Below are 12,946 nucleotides of genomic sequence, written 5' to 3'. Positions count from 1 at the left end.
AAGCACACGCACACAAATGTGTGTGTGTGTGTGTGCGCGCGCGCGTGTTTGTGTTTTTGTGTGTGCGCAAACACACAAACACGCGCGCGCACACACACACACACACACACACACACACACACACACACACACACACACACACACACACACACACACACAGGCATGTTTATTGTATGTAAACACATCTGATAATGTATTGACAGAAATGAGAGGTAGTATAATCATGAGTCATCTGTTGGTATTTGTGACCCCTGCAGCAAACATGCCTGAGTATCGAGTCTCTCTCCGGTCTGTCGGGTGTTCTTACATGCGCTCACACACATGCTTCAGTGCATTTGATAAGAACGAGAGCCTTCAGCGCTTCATTTACAGGACAGTAATGCCTTTATTCACAATGCTATTGATTACAGGTTACAGGTTTAATGAATCCATTCAAATGTTTGCATTAATGTACAGTATCCTGACGGCTCAGAAGCAAATAAAAAAATGTTAAATGAGAAATTTATAGGCAGATGTTTGTAATTCATAAATTCTGTTTGTTAATCCTTGTGATGTTTTAGGATCTCAGAGTCACAAAGTATGTAAAATATATTTATCATTGAAGAATCAGGTTGATATTTCATAACTTTTAACAGTTTTTATGAGGATTGATTATAAACAGAATTAGGATTACATGATTGAAACATTCTCCATGATAAATGTTTGGGAGACACGGGTGTAGAAACATGTTGAATGTGGGAAATCATGGTAGAAAAACAGTAGCAGTAAACTCTTGTATGTTGTTTGATTTGATTTGATGTCATTTTTATACCAAATATTCAAATTTCAGAGACCATGTTACTGTATAGAATTAAAGGGAAAACAGGTTTATTTAGAAACTATTATTTTGAAATATAAAATCAGTAAATGCTGTAATTTCAACAGGAAACGAGGTGAAATTTCCTGCATCATGATTCTGTAAACATGGAATAAATATCTGGATGTTTCTAGAGGATCAAAAAGAAACTGCAATGCCATGACAACACATACACAACACTGTGATAATGAGAGAGGCGGGGCAAAGCCTACCGACTACAGCCAATCAAACCTCACGGAACACGTCACGTGTTCAAAGTCTCCGCCTCCTGTCCTTGTGACGTGTGGAGTTTGGATAGTAACTAACAGCGCGTCCTTCTATCAGTGTTCTAGAAGAGCCGTTCAGCGATCATCATGTTCAACAGTGTCCTCGCACAGTTTGAAGAAGACCCGTTCTTCTCGTAAGTCTCACAGGGACGTTTATAACCATGCTGGTTTATCTGTGCACGTTTCACAATCCATAAGTTGTTATAATGTGTTTTGTTAATGCAGTTGTCATGATTTAAAATTTCATTTTTTTCATAGATAATATTAAGATGAATAATATCACACACATGTGTGCACCCCATGTTTCATTTTGCTTGAAATTTTCATAATTGACAGTTTTTGCATTGTTCATTTTTGAAGTGAGTGGATCTTAAAGGCTTCATGAAATCTAAATGAAAGTAGGTTTTAGACTATATCTTCTGGCTTTAATGTCATCTTTATGCTAGTGTGCTTCTAAACGATAATAACTTTTGTTTTCAGAAGATATAAGCATTTAAAATCTGCCGTTTCTCTCTTCCAACTAAAAAGTCGCTGCAACCAGTGTTGCCAACTGGTTTCAATGGAAAGTAGCTAAAGCCTGCTCGAAAAGTCGCTAAATGTCACTAGATGACGTCATATGCTAATTAACATATTCATGACGTCACCGCGTCTCATTTGCATTTTGCATAGTGTCCGCCCTTTACATGTGTTTGCTTCCCTGTGCTTACCATACTGTAATACCCTATTAATTCCCTATATACAAATGTAGCAAAATGTCAAGTTTGTTACGTGTTTGAATAAAGTACATTGTACAGATTTGTCTAAGTGTCTGAATTCAGAGAGTTCAGAAACAGGAATGGACAACCGTCTAAAAATCTCCCATGATTAAGTGCATGAAAATAATAAAAATAAACGGTCAAATTAAAATCTTTAAATGTAAAACTAAAGGGGAGCTAACAATACAGATTTGTGATTGGTCCTTGACTACGCTGTTTGCACTTGCGCAGCTCATTCACGTCTATGTCAGCTGCCGTGCGGTCGACTTTGTGCTGCTCCGCCTTCTCGCCAGCTCACCACTCTCACCGAACGGAGTAGACGTAGAGAGAGGTGTGTCTCCGAGTCCGGGCAGGAAAGCAAGACCATGAAATTTCTTCTACGGAAGTAGTTAAGGTTTCTCCAAAAAGTCGCTAGATTTGTCGCTAGTCACTTTTTTGAATAAAAGTCGCTAAAGAGGTCAGAAAAGCCGCTAAATCTAGCGACAAAGTCGCCAAGTTGGCAACACTGGCTGCAACACACATGACGTCACAGGGGTTCAGAAACCTTATCCAATCAAATGCTTTCTAGAAATAAAATGGACCCTCCCCCTACATATGTTCAGCGGTCCTGGCTGTGTTCTAACTGGCACTTCAGAGGGAACACAATCCATGCTGTAGGGCCGGTCCAAACAGATTTTCCAAAAAGAATCACTTAAAATGTGAGTTCTGACTTAACATTATCACATTTCAGCCACCAGAAAGGAATAGTTCACCCAAAAATGAAAATGTGCTGATAATTTACTCACCCTCAGGCCATCCAAGATGTATCTGAGTTTCTTTCTTCATCAAAACAGAATTTAAGATATTTAGGAATTAATTTCAGGCCTCCTCCTCTAAACAATGCAAGTGAATGTACTCCATTTTCTGATGGTCAAAAATGCATATTTAGGGTGCATCAAAATAATCCACACGACGACAAATCCTCCAGTCGACAAATAAAGTTCTTCTGAACACAAACAATTGATTATTTGTAGAAACAAAACAATACTTATATACTTTTTTGCCGATCATAAACCAAAACAGTCCAAAACAATATAAAATAAAAAGTATATATATTTCCAAATAATAATAAAAAATGACGTGCTTCCTGCCTCCTCCTCCACTAGTGACCTTACCAACAAGTTTACGTCATTCCGCTCATGAGCGCAAACTATTCCTTGAAGCTCTCACAATGGAGGGTAATTGTCTTCGAAGGAATAGGGCAAAGGGACGATTACTTGTGAATGGGGCTAGACATGAGAGAAGTTGCTGGAGTTAATTTATATTTTGTGACGGACCCTCCACCTTCAAACTGATCCCGCTCCAGAGTACAGGCCTCGGTGTAACGCTCATTCCTTCGACGATAAACACGAGGCCGGCCATCACCTCTGGTGAGACAAAACCGCGACTCGTCAGTGAAAAGCAGTTTTTGCCAGTCCCGTCTGGTCCAGTAAAGGTGGGTTTGTGCCCATAGGTGACATTGTTGCCGGTGATGTCTGGTAAGGATCTGCCTTACAACAGCCTACAAGCCCTCAGTCCAGCCTCTCTCAGCCTATTGCAGACAGTCTGAGCACTGATGGAGGGATTGTGTGTTCCTGGTGTAACATGGGCAGTTGATGCCATCCTGTACCTGTCCCGCATGTGTGATATTCGGATGTACCGATCCTGTGCAGGTGTTGTTACACGTGGTCTGCCACTGCGAGGACCATCAGCTGTCCTTCCTGTCTCCCTGTAGCGCTGTCCGAGGCGTCTCACAGTACGGACATTGCAATGTATTGCCCTGGCCACATCTGCAGTCCTCATGCCTCCATGCAGCATGTCTAAGACACGTTCACACAGATGAGCAGGACACTGGGCATCTTTCTTTCGGTGTTTCTCAGAGTCAGTAGAAAGATCTCTTCAGTTTACTAAGTTTTTATAACTGTGACATTAATTGCCGTCTGTAAGCTGTTAGTGTCTTAACCACCGTTCCACAGGTGCATGTTCATTCATTGTTTATAGTTCATTTAACAAGCATGAAAAACATTATTACACTTTACAATAAAGATGTGTAAAGTTATTTGGATCTTTACCAAATTATCTTTAAAATACAGTGTCCTGAAAAAGGGACATTTCTTTTTTTTGCTGGGTTTATAATGTAATAAAAATCAGTGTTATGACCTCAAGAGCTTTATTACATTATCATGCTCAAATATCTAGTGTAATAAAAATGTCAAGGTGTAATAATGGTTATTTTTTTCTTCTTTTTGTTCCAAAATAGCTCATCAAGGTAAGCACTTCTCAATGTTCTCAAAGCATGATCATGTTACCACTAACTGGTTTTTCTTCAGGTGCTAGATTTGACATCCAGTAGCGATCCAAACAGCACTAAAATTGTTTATTGTACAAAAATGTCTAATGGCTAGCATTATGAACGATATAGATCTAACAAAATGCAAAATTATTTACATAACATATGCTTAATAAGAACATTTCATGTTCATGTCTGGCAATAATTCACAAAACACTTTGTGCTTGTAAGTAATCCTGTATTAATGCAGTCTGGAATTTTCTTTGTAGTTTTGTCAATATTACACAACCTGACCATGTTGACATCTATCTAATTCAACAAGCTTCTACCAAATAACAGATAGGGATGGGCGATACCACTTTTTTTCTTTTCAATGCCAAGTTTACACCAGTATCACAGATATCGATACCAAAACCGATACCTCAATTAAATAAAAAATAAATACATTTGGGGATAAAACTAGTAACTTAAATTATTACTTAAAATGTTTTGTATATTTATGGGCCTAAACAGAAAATTATTAGGCTGCTTTATTTACCTTAAATAACTAGTAAGTATAAGCCACATATAAAACCACTAAATGATCCATAGATAGTATTATATTGTTACTATAACTAAAACCAAGTCACCATATGGTTGCGACAGTAATGCTGTGGTAAAACTATGGTTAACTGTATCAAAACCTTGCTTCCTGCCAAAAAGAGATAAAACAAACATGGTTAATACAATATTACTACAGTAAAAATATGGTAAGTTTTCATATGTGCATCATTTATTAATGATTTATTAATGTTTTAACAACTCTGAATTTAAATAAACCTGTATAAATTGTCACACAAGTCCATTAAAATACATGTCACGTCTAGGTTTGTCATTAGTTAGTGTGAATAACTCCAGGTGCTGTTTTTCTGTCATTACATCATGAAAGCACTGTTCCCTATTTGAACGAGCACTATGACTGAAAGAGTGAACACTGTCTGTCTGCTGGTGTATTTAAACATTTCTGCACATCAAGATGAGCGGAAGAAAAAATCGTTCCTGTGCCTGTGCAACTATATATTTTATGTGAGGAACGATATTCTTGATACCACATCAGTATCGGAAGTATTGATACTTTAGTATCAATCCACCCATCCCTAATGACAGATGCCCTTACAAAAATTCAGAGTTCATGGTAAATTTGCCACTGATGATTTTCACATGCAAATGAGCTTTGCAGCAAATTGTCCATTGTTGCCAAAGGTGTGCCGGGGGTTCAACGCTACCGGCAAAGAGCTGCAAACTTCTGGCAGACATTTGCGGTGAATCAAAACGCTCATTTGCATGTGAAAATAACGAGTGGCAAATTTGCAGCTAGTTTAGATTTTTTTAAGGGTGAAATTACACCAGAATTCTGCAGAGTTTGATTGGACAAAATAAATGGGAAGAGTTTTCTCCTCCCTTTTAATTGTTAATAACCTATTTATTTGGCTATCCTAACAATGCACGATTATGTTTCATTGCATGGTATTATTTGCATGTTGCATTGTTTTTTCCCTGCTGTTTCCAACCTAGTTTTTTGGTCGTGACCCATCAGTTGAGACCGCTGTCATTGAGCACAGACGAGCTCTTCACAAGATTATAATCATTTTCTGTTTTTTCAGCGATCCGTTCCAGGTGCATCATGAGCACATGCGGCAAATGATGAGGAGTTTCTCTGACCCCTTCTGTCACGGCTTCATGCCCAGCATGACAGATGGCAGACAGAGAGGTCACAGGGGTCTCAGGGGTGAGGATCACCCTAACACAAGCAAGAATTTTCGTAATGACAGAGTGAGTTTACGCCGCTGCACTGTTTGACACATTTTTGTTGTTGTTGTGTTTCTTCATATAAGCAGTGGCGGTTCTAGACAAATTTTACTAGGGGGGCCAAGGAGGGGCCAGTGTTTAACCAGAGGGGCACATAAAAATGGCAACAAATGATATTTTAATATTATAAACTTTATTTTACTTTAAAATCATATAAACATTTATTTTGTACAAGAGAGAGTGGAGGTGCAAAAGAGGTAGGGATATAAAAAATGAAAAATACAGTACAGGGCACAAATACAGGGTGTCAATTCAATGTGAACAAAACTCCAGGGTACAACAAAGGGTACAACAATGTGCCATTTCCTATTTATGGAAGCCCCACTACTGTGGACAGTTGAGTCCACACTTTAGTATTTGAATTGGCACAACAATGCTGGATCAATTGAATTTTAATAAATAGATACACTACACCACAACAACAGGATACGGCGGTTGTGCTGTCTGGAAAAACGGTCCACAAATACATCAAGATCCAGAGCCTTCAAGTTGGGCTGTACTGGTACATCATTCTTGGACTTGCTGATATCTGTAGAAAGATGTACAGTAAACTACAACATTTATTTACATATGCATGTACAGGTGAAACTCGAAAAATTAGAATATCCTGCAAAAGTTATAATTTTGATGATTATGGCTTACAGCTTATGAAAACCCCAAATTCAAAATCTCAGAAAATTAGAATAATACTGAAAAGTATAATCATGCATATGTATATAGTTATATATACTAAATATATTAGTTTCACCTTTTAATTTGAATTACTGACATACATGAACTTTTGCATGATATTCTAATTTTTCGAGTTTCACCTGTATATCTGCATGTATTTCAAAAAGTAGGCCAAGTATTTACTTAATAAAAGAAACATTTGAGACATATTGACACAAAAAATTAGTTACAGCAGAAAGCACCATTTTAAGGACACATGTAGGATGAAATTATAATTGCACTGCTTTGCAAATAGTAAGAACCTTCATCACAAACCTGATGGTGCAGTACTTGATCCACATGGATCAACTTTCTGTCCCTCTGGCTGTTCCTCTCTCTGTCCCTGTATGTTTTCTTCCTCCTCACCCTCTTCTTCATCCTCCTCACCCTCTAGAATTTCCCTCTCTGTGTCAGAGCCCTCACTTTCATCACATGCCCTCTCTCCAACCTCCACTGACTCCTCTGGCACTCCCTCTTCCTGCTCCTCAACTCTCTCAATGCCTTGATTTGTTTCTCTTACTTTTTTGTTTACTGGGGCAAAAAAGGACGCTATGTCCCTTCCTCGTTTCATGATAACTATTAGAGGAAGAAAAAAAACGTAGGGGCATGCATTACACTTACGAGACACTTACATCACTTACGAGATTAAATCGTTTTGCTTACCTTCAACTCTTGCAACAGGAGAAATCGCTCCTCTCTCCAAGAGTAGTTGCTGAGCTCTCATTCACCGAGCAGCACCGCAGACAGTGTTTGGGTGCGCCACCAGTGTTGCCAACTATTTTCAATGGAAAGTAGCTAAAGCCTGCTCAAAAAGTAGCTAAATGTCGCCAGATGACATCATGCGTCATTAGCATATTAATGACGTCATCGCGTCGTATTTGCATTCTGCCTAATTTGTCGGTACTGTAGCCTACTTCAGTTTATAATAATGGTTATCTCCCCTAAACCGTGCTCATACTGTTTTTATATAAGTATATAGCCGAATGTCCAGTAAAACGGTTCTCAATTACATATTTTCTGTTAGACAACGGAACGGAACTTAGCTAACGTTACATGTTTATGAGTTTGAAGAAGGTTTATTGTTGTGTTTGGATAAGTAAAATGTATAGAGTCTGTAAATATACGATCTGAAGTCGGAGAGTTCAGAAACCGAACCGGAATGAACTAAAACTCTGATTAGTAGTGAATATAAGCACATGCCAAGAAAAAGGGGGTGGCCAGGGACATGTCTACAGAGGCACAGGCCTCCCTAGGCCCCCGTGTAGAACCGCCACTGCATATAAGTCTTTCATAAAGTCAAAGTGAAACTGCATTCGCAACCCGTTTTACTCTGGTAATGTGACATATTTGAGTATTCCTTAAAAAAAAAAAATGGTATCCATTGGAAATTGATTAAATGAGGAAAAGTGGTCTCTATATGTCGTGTGGAGGAAAAATAAGAGGGCTTGATGATGTTGGCCGAAGAGGAAAGTTGTTTTAGAAGTGGAGCAAGTTGTTGTATTTTCATTAAAGATTATGAAGGCAAACATTTTTTTTGTTTCAGATTGTGTCTATCGTGGTTATCTCTTTTACCTCATTATAGATTACACACTTGGCTACTAAAGATGGCCGCTTCCCATTCTAGATTCTCATGACTACCATAGTGAAGATACTGACGTTCTCATCACGTCACATGGAGTGAACTGCTGTCCCTCAAGGCTACAGATCTTTGATTTGACCTGGTATTTTTGACACACTTCTTAGACTTTGATACAGAAAGCACTTTTTATAGGTTATTACTTGTCATTTTATATATCAATACTTCTTACCTTAAATTAAAATATAATAATAATAATTATAAGGACAGTAGTTGTCCTAGAGCAAAAAACTACCTGCAAATGGGGTAAGACAAAAATATTGATTCAAAAGGAAAAAGCCATTGGCAAATCATTTTTTCTTGTTTCAGTCTGTAACATGGACTCAGGATGAGTGGGATCCATGTGCGGTTTATTAAATACAACAAGCTCAAAGTACAGACAGGCAAGGGTTGAGTAATCCAGGCAAACAGTAATATCAAAGGCAGGGCAGTATCGTAGTGAGACAGGCAGAGGTTCGGGGCAGGCAGCAAACAATAGTAAATGGTCAGAATACAGGCAGAGTCGAACAAGGGTAACAAGACAGGTAATGGTAAACGGTAAATGTAGCCGGGGCAAACAAGACTTCGCAATGATGGAGAGCGAGTGTGAGACTTAAATTACTGGTAGGATTGGAAACAGGTGAACAGGTAATGAGAGTCAGTACTGGGGGTTATGGGAAATGGAGTTCCAGGTGGAAAGTCAATACTCGGGTGAAAGCGACCTCCGGTGGTCAATCGAGGGATCTTCACCGGCGTTCGCGACACAGCCATTAACCCCACCATATTTTGTTAGATTTCTCTGAAAACAAGACTAAATATCTCAGATGCCATAGGTGGACGTTGAGCGCTTGTGAAACTAGCAATAATATAATTGACAAGCAGCTTCTTTTTAATGCTGCACATTATACTCTGTTAGTCTGAAGTTAAAAAGATATTTGATTCTAAAATAGTTTCCTTGTCCGTGAATATTCAGTGGAGCTGTGTACGAAGGACCGCTCACACAGAGGTCAGAGCCAAATTAAGCCTCTTCCTATTGGCAAATGCAGCGAAATCGCCTGTCCAAGTTCACCAAATTTGAACTCCGTGCAAAATACACATTGGGAAATTCCATAGCGCAAATTCACGGAAATTACTGTATTTCGCCCACTGAATTTTGCCGCGCAAAGGTACATGTACCGCGTAAAGTGGAATCTGGAGTGGTGGTGGCGTAGTGGACTAAAGCACATAACTGGTAATCAGAAGGTTGCTGGTTCGATCCCCACAGCCACCACCATTGTGTCCTTGAGCAAGACACTTAACTCCAGGTTGTTCCGGGGGGATTGTCCCTGTAATAAGTGACCTGTGAGTCGTTTTGGATAAAAGTGTCTGCCAAATGCATAAATGTAAATTAATCAACACGCAATTTTACTCCAGTACGGTTGGTGGTGCGAAGCACCTTTCAGCTGGTCTGCCCTCCGCCTATGACGGATGAGAAGAAGAACTTGACAAATAATCTATGGAATCACAATACGAAAGACAAGCAAGCAAGTTCTCTAGCGAGTGGATCAAAAATACAAATAAAACGCATCTCTCTACAAGCTGCAGCAGTGATGATTTGCATTGATGATTTGTTGTTGAGATGCTCAATGAGGTGACACATCACAAACTATTTCAGTTCACCTACTGGACAAGTTGACTGACAGTATTATCATATACAGTCTGAGAGTTTGAAATCACTGTATAATGCACACACATAATGACTGTTAAAACAAATGTTTTCAATTGGAATGTGACAGGGCGGAGGGCGGGGCCGGATCGTGATTATTCACACCCGGTCCCTTATCAGGCTAATCAAGCCTCCGAGTGGCATAAAGGCCGACTGTGGATGGTGGTGCGGGAGAGAGAGTAAGCAAATTAAGAACTAAAGACAATAAAATAATCATCATAATAAATAAGCCTAATAAATTCCCTTGTGTTCCCAAACAATGCTGCCAAATGTGTGATCTTATCGAATGTGTTTGTGTTGTGTTTGTTAATACAGTTTATGCTGCCTAAAGTCAATAAAACTGAATTTTAGGTTCAAGGTGAACGTGTCTTGTTTAACTTTATGATTTCATCACTTTCGTCTTTGTTCTTTAATACAAAGATACCTGTATATATTTCTGAACTTGCAGAGTTGCGTTCACAATGTGTAAGAGAGAACTAAACTCAAAGCACCTCACGAGATGATCAGAGTGAAAACTCTTTACATGCGCTTGTTTCACGAGACAGGGTCCCGTTACACGCCTTTGAACAAACAGCAAATCAGACACGAGCATTGACAGCTTTTCTTTTATCTGTTCTTAAAAATATAATAAAGTATGTTTCTTCATGTGTCATGTGTCACTCCGAGACCTCTCACATGTCACCCGCCTGTTGCAGGTAGATGAGCAAAATGACTCATGCATGAAATACATTTGGAGCTCGTGAACTGGATTGAGCCTTGTCGCATTTTGTGGGTGGTGGGCGCTAGTTTCACACCCTGGGCACACATAAAAAATAAGGAATATTCATAAAATCGCTCATAGAACATGCTCTTAACAGCTAAGATCAATAGTTATTGGGAAACGAGTCCCAGAACTCTATGAATGTGCTTGTGTTGGAGAAGTGCTTTCATTGCACTCAGAGTTCACCGCGCGCACTTCAAATCAGACGCGCATCGGCGGCTTTTCTTTCGTCTGTTCTTCGAAATATAATCACATTTCATCAAACATGCATCTTTGTGTCTAATTTCTTGGAATATATCACCGAGAAGTCTTACAGGTCGCCTTCCACAGTGGCTGGTACATCAGCAAAATACTCATTTCTAACCGTGTTCACCAGGAGTAGCTAAATGACAAATTTGGAAGAAAGGAAACCAAAACTGTCATTGACTTCAAGCTTTGCAATTGCACCCACACTTTCTGCTGGAAAATTATCTCTTAAAAGTTTAAAACGATCATGTGTTGGTGAATGGTGAGACACCCGGCGAGCCACTTGATTTTGAACAAAGAGCCACTTGTGGCTCACGAGACATAGGTTCCCAACCCCTGCCTTAAACCATTCGTGTCACAAATAAGTACCACCTAGAGGTCATATGGTAGAGATATTCATTTAAAAATATTTAATATTTAACTATAATAAAAGTCTTTAAAATAGCACTTCAATTGACAGTCATATATCGAAAGAAAGCTCTCAATCAGGAACATGACTGTACAGTTAATTTTATTGCACTAATACCACAGTTTAAAAGATCTTCAAAGAATCATAAAGTAAAATATGATATTTGATAGACATCAAATACAAACATCTCTTTTAAGCACCGATAACTGCCGCTGTAAGCCCCAAATAGCAAAAAATGTATATCTGCTTTTAACTAAGGAAGTTCTCAAAAACATTATCAATGTTTTACTTGTCTGTGAGCTTGCTTGCGTGAATAATCCTATCTTATATCTTAGATGTCTAGAACAAAATATGCAGTCCAAAAGGAAAAGCATGCCAAACAAATCATCAGAAAATATGTGTTTTCGACTATTGATGATAAAATGGGTGAGGATCTCAGCTTTCTAATGACTAGATGGTAAGCAAACAATCATTTCTCATAGTTAACGTGTTGAAGGCAGGATAAATAGCTTCTAGTCCACTCAGAGGCCGAGATATACAATGAACTTAAAATTAGACTGAATGTCAATGGATGAACACGTCTGTGAGGATTAAAATGCCTTAGAGTGCCACCTACATTTCAGATCTGTATATTGTTTTTGAGGTTGGCATCAGGGATGGGCAACTGGCGGCACATAGACCGGATACGGCCCACTGTATCGTTGAATACAGACCGTCAGACAAGACTGAAGATTTTTTTAATTTCTTTTTAAAAGCGATTATGTACATTTTTCATTCAGTTTATGATGTTATTACAACTATTAACAAGAAGAGGTCGCTTGTTCTTAGCAGACCTGCTGATCGCTGTAGGATTCTAGCATGCAACATCTTACACTTGCTCATCCTTTATAAGGTAAATTGAGCTAAATTTCATTTAAGATTAAAGATTTCAATTTGATTCGCCAATACACCACTGATCAAGTGATCAAAGAGATGTAGAGTATGAGAGATACATACACCAGAGCTGCTCTTCCTTACAGATGTAAAGGGTAAATAAATACAAGGGTAAAAGTCATCAAAGGTTTTTACGAAATTCGTGACAGTGCGGGAATCACCAAACACATCTAATGCTGTTTCGCTCGTACTTGTGATAAATGAAAAAGCTGTTATAAGAGGGAGAAACATTGAAGAAATGAGAAATTGAGATAGCGAGAGAATGTTCTCTGACGCACGGGACTGTTCGGTCCGGGTGTGTATGTTGTGGTGCTGAAATGTTTTGTATTAATGCACTTAAATGTTATGTTCTTGGATCCGGAATTGTTATTGATGATAATATTTAGATTTTAATACCTATAAGCTGTTTTATGTGGTGGGGTTGAAAATGTTGTCTGTTCATTTGTGTGTTTGTCTGTTGCAAATGTAGACTATGCAAATGAGATACATTTTCTTGAAAATTGTCAAATGAACATGAATTTATAAATGTGAACG

The 12,946-nt window shown here is 38.7% G+C and overlaps 1 protein-coding gene across 4 annotated transcripts in view; it reads left to right on the top strand.

Moving 5' to 3' along the window:
• Window positions 1-1,140: 1,140 nt before the first annotated feature.
• Window positions 1,141-12,946, top strand: part of LOC127630273 (myeloid leukemia factor 1-like) — a 45,693-nt gene continuing 33,887 nt past the window's right edge. For 3 of the 4 annotated variants that reach the window (XM_052107766.1, XM_052107769.1, XM_052107768.1), the window contains exons 1-2: window positions 1,195-1,256; window positions 5,829-5,997. In XM_052107766.1, the coding sequence (XP_051963726.1) occupies window positions 1,210-1,256; window positions 5,829-5,997 (216 nt within the window). In that variant the 5' untranslated portion in view covers window positions 1,195-1,209. Of the gene's footprint in view, window positions 1,257-5,828; window positions 5,998-12,946 lie in introns of all 4 variants that reach the window. The other variant, XM_052107767.1, reaches the window with a different exon arrangement.

This window comes from Xyrauchen texanus, chromosome 36 (genome assembly GCF_025860055.1).
Source record: "Xyrauchen texanus isolate HMW12.3.18 chromosome 36, RBS_HiC_50CHRs, whole genome shotgun sequence".
NCBI classification, from domain to species: domain Eukaryota; kingdom Metazoa; phylum Chordata; class Actinopteri; order Cypriniformes; family Catostomidae; genus Xyrauchen; species Xyrauchen texanus.
This window is presented reverse-complemented; position numbering and strand designations above follow the sequence as displayed.